The sequence below is a fragment of the Diuraphis noxia genome, unplaced genomic scaffold (assembly GCF_037042655.1).
Source record: "Diuraphis noxia isolate RWA-SAM2 unplaced genomic scaffold, SU_Dnox_SAM2 contig0002, whole genome shotgun sequence".
Lineage (NCBI taxonomy): Eukaryota > Metazoa > Arthropoda > Insecta > Hemiptera > Aphididae > Diuraphis > Diuraphis noxia.
The window spans coordinates 72,174,069-72,191,512 of record NW_028301712.1 but is presented as its reverse complement, the minus strand read 5'-3'; the positions used below and the strand labels follow the sequence as shown (position 1 = coordinate 72,191,512).

At 26.1% G+C, this 17,444-nt stretch overlaps 1 protein-coding gene across 7 annotated transcripts in view; it reads left to right on the top strand.

The window, feature by feature from the left end:
- cno (adherens junction formation factor afadin) overlaps positions 1-17,444 on the top strand; it is a 65,402-nt gene that overhangs the window by 24,441 nt on the left and 23,517 nt on the right. Inside the window, exon 1 of one of the 7 annotated variants that reach the window (XM_015523966.2) lies at positions 4,468-4,615. The exons of 4 other annotated variants lie outside the window; for them this stretch is intronic. In XM_015523966.2, the coding sequence (XP_015379452.2) occupies positions 4,594-4,615 (22 nt within the window). In that variant the 5' untranslated portion in view covers positions 4,468-4,593. Of the gene's footprint in view, positions 1-4,467; positions 4,616-15,815; positions 15,930-17,444 lie in introns of those variants that run through there. 2 more of the 7 variants (XM_089218562.1, XM_089218561.1) reach the window with 2 other exon arrangements.

The window sequence follows — 17,444 nt, the reverse complement described above, 5'->3', positions numbered from 1 at the left end:
GACGCTTCAAGATAAAAGTTATATTTTTTATGGTTATCACTGAAACTTTTAAAAATATTTTTAAATTCATTAAAGAGAATCTTGTCTAGTTGATTGTTTTAACTTTCTATAGTTTTGAATTTTTCCTAGGTTTTGGGGATGGGAATTGGGCATTCAAGCGTCTAAATAGAAATTGTTAGACTTTATAGGCACTTCTTCGATTTTCTTACTTCAATGTCATTTAGAGTCGATTAAAAAAGAAGTGGTTTGAAAATGATATCTATTTTTATTTTTATTTTTTCATAATTTAGAGCTTGAATTGTGTAAGTATCTTTATTTTTAGATTACAAAATAATATAAAGGTGTATTAAAAAACTGATAAATTTAACTATTTAAGTGAGGGTAGTTTTTTAATTTCTTTTTTCTTCCATTTTTCATTGCCATGATGAGTAGAACAAGACTAGTGCTCAACACCTATAATTAGTTTAAAATACATACAATATGTTTTTGGTATGGATTCAAAATATTTTATTTCTGACTACAGTTGCCAATAACCCAACATTATTCAGTTGTATTGATTAATCATTATTTATCTTATATTTATTTTCTTGATGATTTCGCTTAGCCTATTTCATTATAATTGTTACAGTCACCAAAAATTCATTTATGATTCAGTGTTTTTCCATTAAATAGAGAAAATTAAAATTTTTTAATGAACTTACCTATGCTTATTTATTTATAATTTTTTTGTATTTTTAATTCAAGTTTTTTTTTTATGCTTATAGATACCACTGTTGTTAAAATTATTGTGTTTTATTTTGAGAAAAATTAATTTTTCCTTGTCAGGTATTTCTATTACATTTTTTTTTGTCAACAATCCCATGTAAAAAAATAACTTAGGAAAAATAATGATATAGGTACTTGCCAAGTGTATCTTCAGTGAGCGGTTTTTTGTTTCGTGTAAAAGTCTCTCGAGTAGGTACATAGTTTCTTCTTGATTTAAATCGCGTAATAATTCACATTGTGTAGTTTTTTTTCTTAGGAAAATTTTATTTTTGTAAAAACTAAATGACAGTTTCAATGGAACATTTAAAAATTATATTAGAAATGTATAAATTAAATAAATTCTTACGGATAGAGTTATAATATTTAGTCGTGTATAATAATTTGTTTGCATAATAAATTAATAATCATATAGGACAGTTTTTACGTAGGTAATTCCTTTTTTTTTAAATTTTTTACTTTTTACATAAAAAATATATGTAAATGATACTTACACTTTTAACTACCTAGGTATTATTCTTGACAGTAGTATATGATAATTAATAACTAATTCTATATATTTTTTAAACAATTATCAAATTATTTATCTATTTGGTGTATGTGTATACACTAATCATTACCTGTTATACATTTTTATACTTAAAATTAGAGTATTTGAGTTATTTTCTCGAAGTTCCATATCATGCTCAGAAAAGCTACTTTTTAGAAAACGCTTGCAATCGTTATTTTTTTTTTTATAATTTTGAAGTTCAAACTGTTGACGCGCGAAATTGAGTTTATAAATTTAAAGTAGTTATCTTTCCTATACCTAACGATTAATAATAATTCAAAAATTTTAATCACAGGTACCTACTAGAAACTTATTGGCTGTTACGTAAATTATCATTTTCTATTCATAAAATTTTTATAAAAATGTATATGCTATGCTATTTAAAACACTGCTACATTTAAATTTAATTTTTAACAATATATTTAAACTAGACAATATCCACGTGTATGAAATGTATAACGTTAAACCAGTATTTATATTTATTACCTGATGAGTATATATATATATTTAATTTAAATAAATAATACTCGGCGTCTATGGCTGTTGGCATACAAGGAGTTTAAGGTTAACAATTTTTAAGGATACAGTATTTACAATTTACATATTATATAAACAAGAACAGATTATGATATATGACAATAGCTGCAAATCTGCAGTATAAACGTAATGATCGATAAAATTACATAAAAATTGTTAAGATTAGATAACTCGCTTGAGCTTAAAATGAAACGAACGTAGCTTACTAAGAAATAAAACACTTGAGCAGCCAAAAAAAAATATGTTAATTTTACAATATTCATGTCTGGAACCGTGTGCATAATGAAAATAATCCGTAAAAGGTTTATCTAATATATGTGTCACTATACATAGAATTTAGATAAGCATAATATATTCAGCATAATAAATAATTAAAAATCAGTAGAAGCCATTATACTCGTTTAATGACAAAATAATCAGTGATTATGATAAAAATAAAAATACATTTTTCACTTAAAAATTTTATTTAAAATTATTTTGATTTTTAAAAATATTTTATAAAAATATCCATGTGGCGTGTTAGGGTATAAAAACGACATTTGAAAAAATTAATCAACTAGGTTCAATTTATAGAAAAATGTTGGAAAAAAATAAAATTATAGTATAATGAAATGTTATTGTAAAATTTGAATATTTAAAAAAAAATTTCAAAAATTATTTTAAATTACACTCATAACATTTATAATTACGTAAATTTACCACCTACTTTGAACTTCTTTAGAAATTAAGTTGCTTGTAGATTCATTTTTAAAATTCTATATTTGACCTTAACATTACATTAAATAATTATTGGTATTTGTGTATATTCTAATTTTGAAAATTGATGTTTTACTTTATTATGCTTCCCTTTTCAATAAATAATATTTCAACATCACGAATAAATAACCTAAATACAAATAATACATAATATGTATCTATTTTAATATTATTTAATTTAGATTTCTAATTTTCTTAAGTTATGCTGTTAAAATATTTAAAATATGTATTTATATAGCACTGAGATGAGATAGTTATAACTATAATACACTTATAATAGAATATTATATTGTAATAACTATATTCACTCAATAATTAATAGTTAAAATTATATTTTTATCAAATATTTGGCCGTCATGAGGGTGAACAAAATAGTTAATTGTGGGAGTTATATTCTGACTAAAACCCCATGTATTTTCTTTTAAAGTAATCACGCTATTTGTGATTTAATTTTTCGTGAATAAACCTTGGGAACAAATGCATTTTACGTATTCTATTTAAAAAAAAATATTTTAGATTCCGAGTGTAATGATTAATATATTCATTTTTTTTTTGTGGCTGCAGAAAGAAATGTTTCATTCTTCACACTAATGGTAGTTTTTATTTAAAAATTGTATTTAGTTAGTACTTTAAGGAGAATCTGGAGTAAGAATCAAAATATTGTGAGTAATTAACAAAATACTCGGATAAAACTATAACAAAAAAACGAAGGCGGTGTTTCTCAAAAAAAGTTCGAAAGTCTGTCGAAGACAATGTAAAATATCTAATTTATATAAATTGATTTATGTATATATATATTATATAATGCATAATATATACTTTAAATTATTTAACTCAACCTCCGTTCCCAGATAGAAATCACTATGACACTGAGCATAAGTAAATTGCAGATCGCGGTACGTCGATTAATTTTTGCTCTGTATTGTATTATGTGTCTGTACAAATGATCAAATAGGACAATAAGGATTTGGATAAATCGGCCAATCAGAAGCCGTATAGTGCCGTCCTCGTGTGTCAATTTTTAATATGTTAATATATATTGTATTATACTTATATGTCAAAAGGATAGTATTGCAGTGGTGTGTGTTTGTGGCCTCGGTTCAGTTTATGATGGTTAGCGTGTTTGCAGAGCTTAGAGTGCGCAGTAGGAAAAACCTCGTCCTCGGCGAGCGCGCCGATTGCTGAAGATCTCAGTCACGCTGCCGTATCGTATCGGTTCGCATAGCGCGCTCTTCCATGGGTTTCGTTATTTGTCCGTTATAATTAATAATAACATAAATGCAATATTATGATAAAACGTGTAAACGACAAATATAATGTCCATACGCAGTCGACATCATCGCGCTTTTACCAAATAAATGATCGCACCATCGTCTTGACGTGTATGCCGAAAAAAAAATAATGAAACATACTCGTAAAATATTGTTACAGTAAAATCATATTATATACTTGCTATGTATTTGCTCAGTAAGTAGGTTTATATTGTTTATAATACTCCAAGCCACTGCAAACCGTCACCACCAAGTGTTGTTTGGGTATGGAGCCGATAACAATAATAATATCTTGTATAAGTACGTCGGCTGTGTGAGAAAAGATTATTTTTTTTTCATGTCGCGTTCTACTATAGAGTAGTCTTACTACATCATTGAGTACAATATCGTATGTCTCTCTCCGTATCGTAAAATTTAATACATACATATATAATATAATCATTACATGCATTCGGAGTGTTCACGCTGTTAATTCGGAATTCCGATTCGCACCGGGTGTGTGGTTCGTCGCCGCCAATCGTATTATATTATTATTTATTTTATTTTTAAATGTAGTACGGTCAAGGTTGTTGTTATTGTCGCCGCCGCCGTGTTTTGTATACGCACGTAACGATTACACGACTCGCCCTGCATTAGTACCCTGACGACGTTGGCCGCCGCGGTAGTAGTGACGACCGACTAAACTACCACGACGACGACCACGACAACACTTCAAACATGATGGATTGGGGTATACGACGTAAGGAAAATTACTGCATTGCGTCGACACGACGGCGACTTTTGCGAGTGCTTTCGTTTTGTCGTCATGTCTATATAGTACATATATACGGGGTAATCTGTTTAAATGGCATAACATTGATTTTTCTAATTAGATTTTTGTATTTAAAAAAATTTATAAATGTTGTATAATACAGAATATTTATCTCTACATTGTTACCATAAACCATTAAATTTCCAGTTTTTATTTTAATCAGAAGCAGTATTTTGCCCGACCTACAAATTTCGAATATTGAAATCGCATTTTACTAATAAACATTTAAAGTTCAAATAAACGGCAAAAGATAGGTATCGTTTTGGTCTATTACTTGGTATAAAAATGGCTTAATATTCTGTATTGATACATCAATATTAGTTGAGAACAATATTTGCTTCTGACTATGAAATATAAAATGAAACCTTTAAAGTACAATACTAAAAATATAGAATAAAATAAGATTTTTTGTAAAAATAAAGTCAAATATTATAAATACTTTAGTGTAAACTGTATAAATATATTTTTTTAAATTACAACAATCAACTGAAAATTAGTGTTTTCTATTTAAATGGATCACTCTTACATCACTCCGTAACAATATATTATACATAAATATATAAATATATAAGTTTAATAGTATAATATATTAATAATATGTAATAATAATATTTTATTACTGCCGTGTTTGTTTTAATATTTATTTTCAAATCAATTTGTCCCTATAACATATAAATTTGTATAATAGGGTTATATTTAAAAGTATATATTACGTTTATTTACACACTCCTTTGTTTTTATATGTTGTTTTCTACCAAAATTATAGGTACAGTGTATAGTTTTTGGGCCGCAGTTCATTTGTGAGTCATCGCATCGTTTGAAATGCATAAACGCACGAGACGTCGATAAAAGAGTGTGTATGTTACTTGTTTTTGTTTTACGTCTTTCGTCTTTCGATATTTTTCTCTTCGGATTTTTTTTCTGTACTCATGGCTTGATTTTTGTTTTTTTATTGATACGAACGATTGGTTTACTTTGTATAAACGGCTTACGACCGCGATGTTATGCTGCCTGATATAGAAAAACGCCAGTGTTGGCATATTCGCTGTCTATTATATATTGTGGGCTTATTCTTTATGTAGAATGTTGATACATTTATATTTAATACTAAATCTCTTTCTGAAATCTTTTTTATTTTAGATTTTTGCATGTGATACTCCATCTCTTCGATCGTAAATTGATCACAATAATTTAATGTAGGTATTGTTTTGATACACAACGCACAACTTAAGACTAAACACATCTGCAGTTAAACCGCACAATTTTATGTTCTTTAATACAAAAAAAGGCCATAAAAAAGTCCTTTAATGTTCGAATAATTCAGTATTTGTGAACCGATGTTTATCTGGTTGTTTTATGTAAATCGTTTACGTATTGCTATATAGATACACTGTTAAATATTATTATCCGTCAAATGTTTGTGTTATACTTATAATTTAAATAAACGAATAATATTATCGAAAAATTAGACATTCATTTGAAATTTTGAAACGTGTTTAGGATTGATTGTTCTAACAAAAATAGTATGTAGAATAAAATAAGTATTTATTGTGGTACTTTAAAAATTTTAAATGTATAGTTGTCATTTAAAATTTTTTTGAACTTTTCATAAAGTTCAATACAGATATTTATCTTTGGTGTATTTGTTTTACTATTTTCCAGGTTTTTTTTTGTTGTTGTTTATAATGAGATATTTAATGAGTAAAATACTCAAGCATTTGGATGTATAGTGTCCTAATTGGAAGTTAATCGGATAACATAGTATTATGTCATTATGGTAACAAAAATTTTTTTTGTTAGAAAATTAATATTGTATTGTAAATATTTTACCATACACATTAATGAAATATTTTTATTTCGAATTAGTAAACGTCATTAACATTTTTTATGATTATTATTATTTTTTATTAGAATTCAACTACTATGGCCATTAGCTTGGTATTGTGTGTGTGTGTGTGTGTGTTTTTAGGTGTTTAGGTGTTAATTATCTCATCCATTGACCAAACTCATCTTAGGGGTACATTTAACATAATATGTACTTTCATTTTCAAGTGTCCCTGTCACTGAGCATGTTTTATTTATATTCGTTTTTGTACTGTGAGTGAATATCCATGATCAGCGCCGGATAGAGACTTTTCGGCCCACCAAGATTTTAAATTTCTACCGGTCCTCAACAAAGTATCGGCCCATTCGAAAAACATTTTTTATGATCACTTTTTTAGTATGTGTGCTTTCAATAATAATTGTTTCTCTAAAGCACATTTACAAATTACCTATTCAATAGGTACATTACATTAAGTTACTTTAGTATACTTCAGTTATATTATTTAAAAAAACGCAAAATATAAGATAGATATTATAGATAATATAAAATATAATATATATCGCCTGGATTTATGCAATTTGATAACATTTCATTTTATACTTATCAGTCATCACTCATGAGTCATGGCCTAAGTATGAGTAGTATGACGATTTTTAATCAATTTTTTATAACTATAAGTTAAAAATTTGATTTTCTTTTATATATAATATGATATATTTATATAATTGTATGACGTATATTTTGTATAGATAAAATACATTATATTATTATTTTAAATTATTCTAGTTTATATCAGCGTTTGATATAATACTGATCTTGAATTTTTACGCGGCCTACCGAGATTTTCTCGTGACTATGATTCATGATTCGTTTTAAAAAAGATGAATAATTTATTAATGTTGAATTTTTTTCGTTCAATAAAATTGATATAAATATTTATTTTAAGAATAGATCTAGTTCAGTGGTGGATTAACGGTCATTTTGTCAGGAAATGCTGACTAGGCACTTGCCTTTATTATTATTTATTTATTTATATTTTTTTTTTTTTTTGGGGGGGGGAGAGGGGAATTTCAATCAATATCTTTATAGCCAAGTTGATTAAAGTTAAGAGTGAATAACGAATACGCTCGTGGGGTATCTCTATATGGAGGAGTAAATTATGTGACGGCGGACTCGTTAGATGTTTTTCGATACTAAAGGATTTCTCATAATAGTGATTCTGACTTGTTTTATTCCGAGCTTATTAATATTCGTAATTTCTTATTTTTATTAGTAGTTCGGTGTTGTATATTATTCCATTTATTCGTAACGATTATAGAGATTCTCTTAATGCTTATCAGATATAGATAATGCATTAAGTTTTTTTTTCTATTAAAAATTATTGGATTTGATTAGATTTATTTTTTTATTATTATAATCATATTACATAATATTCAAATGCATATTTTCATGGTTTTTTATTATATTATAATGCACACATCACTTGGGTAATTTTAAGGTTATAAAGTTAAAACAGTTTATTTACATTAACGAGAGTGAAAATATGTTCCTTTATTTTTTGGGGGTCAAACAAGTAATTTCTAAGGTAGATAAATATATATCGTTTTTATCAATGTATGTATATTTATTTATTTTATTTTATTAATTCAAACAGAATGAACTCAATAACAATTTTTATAGTTATTACCTATACATTTGTGGAATAAAATTTGTTTTTTACATTTACTTGCGTTTACCTTAGTAATTTTGTTTTATACATATACATACATATGCTTATGATGTTATTATTTCATTTGGTAACTAATGTTTTGTTTAATAAATACTGAGTAGGTACACTATGTAGATTACAATGACATGTATAACCATAACTTAGGTCATAAAAATTGGTTTTGTAATTTTAAGTTTTATAATGAGTTCTTAATTTTGAATACGTTTTGTAAAAAACCACGTATAGGTCAATATTAAGTTTTTAATAGTAAATATTAATGATAATTTGGTCAAGGTTTAAAAGTAATCTAGTAAAAACACAAAATTGTAGGTTAAAAGTGTACAATTTAAGTGTATCATTGTGCATCAAGTAGATGATGACGATATAAAGACAAATATAAATTTTATTTTTACACTTTTATATATTAATAAAAATTGTTGTATGATATGAATACAAATTTGGGTGAAACTGTGCATTTGATTTTGATTTTTTGAGCATTTAATAAACTTTTAACTAGTTTTTTTTTTTAGGTATCACATAATTATTTGAATTTCAACATACTCCAAATATTTAATTAAGTATAAAATATTTTGAATTGAAATACACGAACACTGCTGTGCAGTCTTACGATTATTATTATAACTAAATACATATTTGTAGTTGGTATTTTTAACCGTTAGATAGCATTCCAAGATATGAAATATTTAAATCGCATTTACATTCAAGGAATCCATTAATTTGTAGAGGTGCAGTAAAATATATTTAAACACATTTTTTTTTTTATTAAGATTTTAACCAAACATTATAATATCTCGACAATTCTTTAAACTATTTTAACTAATTATTTCATACTGATTAAAAAGTAATACTTAAAACATTGATTTAAAACTGTTTTTATTAAAACTTAAAACATTGAATATAGTTCAGTGTTTTTTTAACCTTTTTGATATCACGGAACACCAGGCAATAATATTTTTTTCATGCGGAACCGCCGGAACCCCTCTGAAAATATCTTTAAAAAAGAAGGGTACACAAAACATAGCGATAAGCGGCAACATTAGTAATGCACTAAACTTTAGCGATTAAAATACTAAATATACTGTATAAAAATACAATTAAATTATTTATTTAGAATTTAGATTATATTGAGACGTTACATTATGTAATATATTTAGATTAGATTAAATTTGTATTAGATTGTAATAACAGGAAAAAAAATAATACAATTATTGCATGAATCTTAATGGGATGGTTGCGCTTGAATATGACTGCATATATGTTATCAATATCTGGAGTAAGGTTTGTTAATGAAAGCCTTAGTGTCGGCGTCACATTCAATCTATTTTGATATTTAGTCTTGGTTGCAGTGACTACTGAGAATCCACTTTCACATAAGTATGTTGAAGGAAAAGGAAGTAGGACTCCCAACGCCTTTTCACTTAATACCTCATATTCGCTGTGAACTTCTATCCAAAATTTATCTAGTGATGAATTGTTTTTTAAGTTTTTCAACGTGACGTCTGAGGAAAGATCTGCCAACATATCCTTTTCATTCGTAGATAGAGTATTTGTTGAGCTATTGACACTGAATGGATCCAAAATCCATAAGAAACCATCTCTTGGGTCTTGATTTGAAGGGAAATACTCTTCAGATTTAAGCGACAACATATTCAAATGATTAACAATAATCAGTTTAAGTTGAGTAATATTCTAATCTTCATTATTCTCATTCACTCCACTCATGAACTCCATTAAGGTGCTGAACATCAAATATTATAGGTAGTAAGAAATTTATTGTAAATTTCTACAAAATAGGATTATTGTAAGTATTCATATACGTTTAACTTCCGTCATTTCTATAATTTAAACGTTATATTCGTTTTGCGTGTTTTTGATAACTTGTAATTAAATTAGAAAATTAAAAAAAAAAAAAAGCAGATACCTCAAAATGATTAATAAAGGTACGATTTGAAGATAATAGAATTGAACTGAAAATGGTAAGTCGATTTCGGATAAAAATAAACCTGCCTAAGCCCAACACAATAAATAGTTTATTGAACGTCAAAATATTAATTAATAATAAATTATTATAACCCAGAGAATTAGATAATCAGATGTTATATGTATTATAGTCTATAGAATAAATGTATTATTTACTTAATTATTATGATTATTATTAACTTACTGCAATTCTATAGATGCATATTACCACTGTAGGTTATTGAAATTTCACATAAGATTTCTTTAGATTCGTTAAACAACAAAATATTCTGTTAGATTTGTAAATTATTTAAAAATAATTTGTTCTTATTCCATAAGAAGGTACCTACTTATTTGGTTTTAAAAAAATTCCCATTTTTTCTAATTTATGGATTCTAAACGGAGCGATGTATGTATTGATTTTACCATGATTTGTGTTTTTAATTATTTATTTATTTTTTTTTTGTGTCAGTCATCACGTTTTGGGGCAGTAAAAAAAGTGTTTTGATTTTTGACTTCAGTACCTTGTTTGATCAGAAAGTGAATCTAGTTGGTATTTTGGGGGGTCAAGAGTAAAAAATAAATAGTCGGGATAAACAAACTAAAAATTAAGGGAAAAACGGGAAATTTTACGCATAATCAATTTGCGACAAAATAGATTTTGATTTTTGATGTAACTTTAAAACAAATGACCATAGATACATGCAATTTTCATCGAATGTTTATGGAAGTATATTCTATCCACCATGCAATTTTCAAAAATTTTCGACTTAAGTTGAACTATTCATAGGCATTTGAAGTTTTCGATCATTATTAGTTTTTTTTTAAATTAATATCGATAGAAATTTATTTTTTCGGTAGAAGATCTTGAAAATTTAATACAAGGTTTTAAATATGTTGTTACAATAGCAGTTGAAAAATAAAATAAATTCATAGTCACAAATTTTTTTTATAAGCATTCAAAGTTTGAATTTTGACAAAATACGTAAAAATCACGAAAATTTGCAAATTCGCAAATTATGTTAAGCTAGAAATTTATAAAAAAATTCCTTTTTAAATCGAAGATTTGAATATTTTTAATAATTTACAATATATCCTAGACAGATAAACCGTTTCCGCTCAGAATCTTTTTCGTATACAATAATATAATATCATTGGATTCAAATTTAATTCCATCCATTACAGTAACCCACTTGTAACCTATTGTACAGCAGTATGACATCCACGACTTACCAGCTATTTTGTTTTTGTTTTTCTCAATTACTGTTAACTTTCTATTTTGACTGTTATCAATTGCACCAACAATATTCACTTTTCTATCATAAAATTCGAAAATGTTACTACCCCAAACGTTAATGACAGAAAAAAACACACATCATCGTAAATATAATACATACTATAATCTAATATTAGTAAATTTTGAAACTTCTAATTATTTATTAAAATTAAAATTTGTATCTGAAACCTTCGTCTTCGCATAATTTTTATTGTTGTATAGGTATTACACTCGGGTACATGACCCGTATAATACGGCGTGTTGTATAGGCATTATTGGTACGTCGCAGTGTTGCTGCAGTTCTATGTGTTTAAAATATACATTTCATAACTATTTATAGCATTATTATCATATAACTTAAGTTGGCTAAATGTATAGTTTTATATGATAAAAATGATACAATGTATAACTGTATATTATATTTAGATATGCTAATTATTAACGATGAGATGTTCAATAAATTACCTACGTAATTTCCCGGCTCATGATTAATGATGACAGTTATGAATATCAAAATGTGTTTACCATATATACTATCTAATATCATCTATTGTCTCTTGATGAATAGATGAATAGTATTTTTATTCAACCTTGCAACTGTTTTCTGTCGTCAACAGTGTTTTAAATAATGAAAATTAAATTGGGACTCTGAAAAATTAAAATTAAAATTTTTGTGAGATAATATATACCTCATTATAATAATTCTAACTAAAAAACATATAACGAGAAATGAATATAAAAATGAGAATAATTATGATATTAATTATGATTTAGTTGTTTCAAACTCGAGAAACTAATAATATGTAGATTGTAATTAAAGAAGTTGACTACTGTTGTATATAAGTTGTGTAAGATTATATTTAAGATGATTTTATAGAAACTTATTTGTAAACACAAAATAAACTGAATTTCAAACCTTGTATACAAATATTTTTAAATCAAAATAAGGACCTTGATTTAACTTATAAATATTTATAATTTTTGATTAGTATAAAAATATAGATTTCTCGTGTTTGGTATCGGTGAGTTGGTATCCCAATAGTTGATGTATTTTTCTATGAAGCCTTATAGGTTTTCGACGACCTAAATCATATATTTTTTTAGTGAAGTGACTTGATCACCCGCTCCCCCTATAACATTAATACATAGTTACATTTTTGTGTGACTTGGAGATAAAACATCATATAAGAGATTTTACTATAACTTAGAGATAAAAAAAATACCTTACTTTATTTTAAAATTCCGTTTTAGTACCAACTGTTTACTGTTATGACATCCCGTACATGGAAGAAACCCGAATTGGATCGTCAGATGTTCTGTTAAAGTCGAGTTATTTTTAATGTTTGTTATGTTTTGTATCGTTGATTTATATCTATACACATATTTTTTAGCATTTAAAATCTATTTAAGTTCTATACAAAATTACAAGCTAGTTAATAATTGTATAAATATTTAAATATTTAAGTAATAAAAGCGGGAGTACACGATTAATAGTTATTGATTTGTATTCAATTTACTTTGTTGATTTGTATCTATTACTTTTATATGTGCCTAATAAATTCCCATGGTATTTATATTTTTATCTAATAATAGGTAATTTTAATAATCAAATTTAAATTGAACCTGTAGCGTCATACTAATGCTGTAACAGTATCGTACATATATGGGCTTAGGTTTTTTGGAAAATTGTTTAAATATCATAATATTATTAATAATAAAAAATATTTAAATATTTATTTAGCAAATTTTATTGTTGAACAAATTCAGTTACAAACACGAGAAATGGTAGAAGGTAAAGAGCAGATGAATAATTTCATTTTTAAATTAGCCTAAAACGTATTTTCAGACCTACCGAATGTACACGGAAAATTTGATGAAAATCAGTCTAGCCGTTTCGCGAGGAGTTCTATAACTAACTCTATGACACGATGAAATTTTTATAGAGTAAGATATATGTTTAAATGTTAATAATCTTATTTTAAATTTTTTGCTTAGTTACAAACAGTTTATATAAACATACATACTTGTAAGAATACTTGAGTTTTACTTTTTACGTTGATGTTTGTTGGATTCTTTTGTTCGACTGAAAATAAATTAAGGGAACCCCTTCCCTGTAGTCCTATACATACGTAAAAAATAACAATAACATAAATAATAAATTAAGTATTTATGTAATATATGTAATATATATAGGAATGGGCACACATATATTGTACTCGTAATTTAGTTACAAAAGAAGATTACTATGATACTTAGGCAAGATAGTATGGTTGACACGCGAAGGCCGTTTGAAAATTGATAATCAAATTAAAAATCGTCCGTTCGAAGTAGTCTATTTAATTTATTTACGAGGTTCAGAACGCTGAAATCGATAAAAACACAAAAGTGTCATTGTTTTGAAGTTTTTTTGGGCATAATTATATTGTCAATATAATGTAATCATTCAATGACGAATTCATTAAATTTCCCAAGTATAATGTTTTTTTTTTTATGTTGCTATTAATTTAATACAATTTTTAGAATCTAAATTATACGGTTTTATATATTACGAACTTATAACTATTTGTATTACCTAATCGTAAACTACATGTTTATAGAAACAGAAACGTAATATGTAGGGTTAAGATATCTATGGGAAAAAAATGATACTCAATATTCACCTTTATTATTATTTAGCATAAAATAGCTTTTGTTTAAAAATTGATTACATATAAAACAGTTAAGTATTTTACCATCAGTTCTTATCTTTAAAAATAATAATATTTACTATCAAAAATATAGTTTACATTAGATATGTACAATTTTTTTCCTGCTTTGCCTATCACTAAGGTTAGTGAACACATTAATGTACAGTAACTTATTGTTATCTATAAAATTTAAAATTTAGCTACGCGTGGCAAGCACGCCTCATATTTGACCTATTAGTAAATTAACTCATAGAAATCTTTAATCAAAAACTCTGTTAAGATAAAATCATTTATTATACGCGATGTATCCAACCATGTCAGTTTTGTAAACAGTTTATTTACGAAAAATAAAACAATTTTCATTTCAAAGTTACCCCATTTGCAGTATGACATTGATAATGAATTAGGAAAATTCATATTAAATTAATTAATGCACTTGAAATCAAAACACTAGCATCTACTTCAAGATACATATGTAATTGAGCCTCGAAAACTATTTAGACAAATTTATAAGAGTTAGTTTAAAAAATATACTAGAAACAAGTAACAAAAAGTTGAAAAAATTATTAAAGTAGAATATGAAATTATACGAGTATATGCACTCTGATTAAAATATAGGTACAAAAATATCTAAAGTAAAAATTGTTCTATTCAATTTGGTATCGGCAAAATCGTGGACATAACACTAACAAGTAACAACCAATAAGGCATTTGTTTGGACTAAAGAAAAAAATCCTAGTCCTTATAAATATTGATTTTTGTTCAAATTTCTATTAAGATTATGTATTATAGGTATAAATTGAATATAAAACATTTTTAATAGAATATATGTAACTGAGATAAAATAAACGTATAGTTATAATTTGTAATACTCAACTAATAAATAATAAATAGTTAGTGATATTATTAGTTCTCGTCAGTGGCGTAATTATAGGAATTTGGTTTAGGGGAGATTATATGTTTTTAGCGAAATCTGTAAGCCTTATAATAACCTATTCCATACTAAATACAAAATGTTGGTAGTAAAACAAAAGTTTTGGGGGTTTATTCCCTTCATCCTCTTTCAATTACGTCCCTGGTTCTCGCGTTAATTTGTGTAATTAACGTACAATTTTTTTAACAATTTCAATAATTATTGACATATTGATTACACCATTATGCAACGTATAATACGTATGTACGTACTTTCTCTCAGTATAATCATTTGTTCAAACGTTAAGTGTTTTATAGTTTCATACATTAATCAGTTTAAAAAAAAAACCTAGTTGATATAGTTGTTTTTTAAGGTTTAACAAGTTATTAATTTAATTTTGTAGTGTATTTAGAAAATATTACAAATATTTCTTTAATTTACTCTACGGTTATTGTACTTATATTATTGATATTTCGCTTTATTTATCACAGGAATAACTTATTTAAAATTTAAATATTATACACATTATTCCCATTTTTACTGTGGGATCACGTTTAGATTTTCATTTTGGATAGATCACATCGTGATTTTTATTTTAGTGAAGATAGCGCCACCGTTTTAAAGGGTCTTGAGCGTATACAATTTTGATGGGTGACTCGCCATTTCGACAGTCATACTAAATATGTTGGGCGTTCCAGCATAACGCTACTTGTGTGTTAACTTAAAGTTGTGGTCCGTAAACGGAATTTAGTTTTTCTTATAATAATTAATTGAATTATTTAAAAAATGATTGGTCTTTGGTCTTATACAAATTTCCGACTACGAAATAAGGAATGCGAAGTGCTCTTAGGTGGTATAGTATTTTTATTTTTATTTTTAAACATAAGTCTTAATTAATTTATAATTATTAACGTAGGTATATTTTTATTTTTATTTTTAATTCATTTTAAATTCGTTACATTATAACATTTAAATCATTTAAGGCCACGCCTATACAACTGTTATTATCGTGAAACAATAAATGTGCCAATGGGCATTTAATTTATAAAATTGTGTTTCGTGTTTCTAATGTTTCTATAACATCAAGCTTTTAAAAGAATTAAGTTAATGTAATAAATTAAATGTTGGTTAATTTTTAAATCTTTTAAAATATCGTTTAACTTAGTATTAATCAATCAATTTGTTTAAGTCCCCGTAATCTAATGAGTAGTTCTAAATCAATCTTATTATTATTAATATATTATACAGAAATCTGTATATAGTTACAGTTTAACACACTAACGAACTAATAGTTTGTCAGTTTCTATTAAGAATATTTATTATTTAAATATATTTAAATCTTTAAAGCGTAGTCATTTTCTATTTTGTCATGGAGTCAAGATATTTATAATTGTAAGAGCTGTAATATTGTTATCACGATAATAATAGTTACATTTTCGATCAGTTAAATAGGTATTTTCATGACACCAAATTATTGTTTATTTATATTTTTTATTCATATTCGTTTATTTTAATTGATTGTTATGATTATTGTTCTATTTAGTTTATTGTTTCTAATTGTATATAATGTTGTTTATTTTGCATGCTATTTACTTAAATAGACATTCGTATTTTTTGAGTAGAATTCCATTTATTTGTTGTTTTACAAAAGCCGAAATAACCAAAAGAAGTTGGAGGTTTAAAGGAGTTGTTGCCTGTGTACTCAACATGGTTCACAAAAGGGCTTATATAAATTGTATTACGTGTTAAATAAAAATATGGGTCGCTCTAGGGGTTTTCAGTAACGGTAATACATGTTAGAAAGAAATCCTCTATTCAGCCTTTTGATTTTTGTTCACGTAGGTATTGCAATCTTGAGTTAGAATGATCTCACCAAATTATATATATATATATGTATATGTATATTTGCAAGTTCTAACCGTTATATTTTTTACTGTACGAGCTGTTTGTTTTTTCGACCAGTGTAACTATGTATTCGATTTAAATATGAAACACCGCATTGATGAATTAACTATTTATTATTTATTCAATACGATTTTCGTCGGGTAATTTAAACTTAAATATCATTTTTTCGGTGTATTTTAATTTACTGCTACAAATGTCTTGCAAGATAATTGATTGCGTCGTGGTTTTAATGGTAATTTAATTGACGAAACTTGAGTAGTAATACTATTCTAAATTGAAACTCTGGAGCTGTATATACTAGGTTTAATTCGTTTAGACTCAAGGGTCTTCTACGGATAGAGTTAGTGTAATATGGAAAATAAACGTGAGTTGTGTATGAAATAAATTTAAAGAGAAAAACAATTCCTCGCGTTTTTATTTTTCGAATTGTATTTCACAAAAACAATTCTCGATTTTGTGTGCT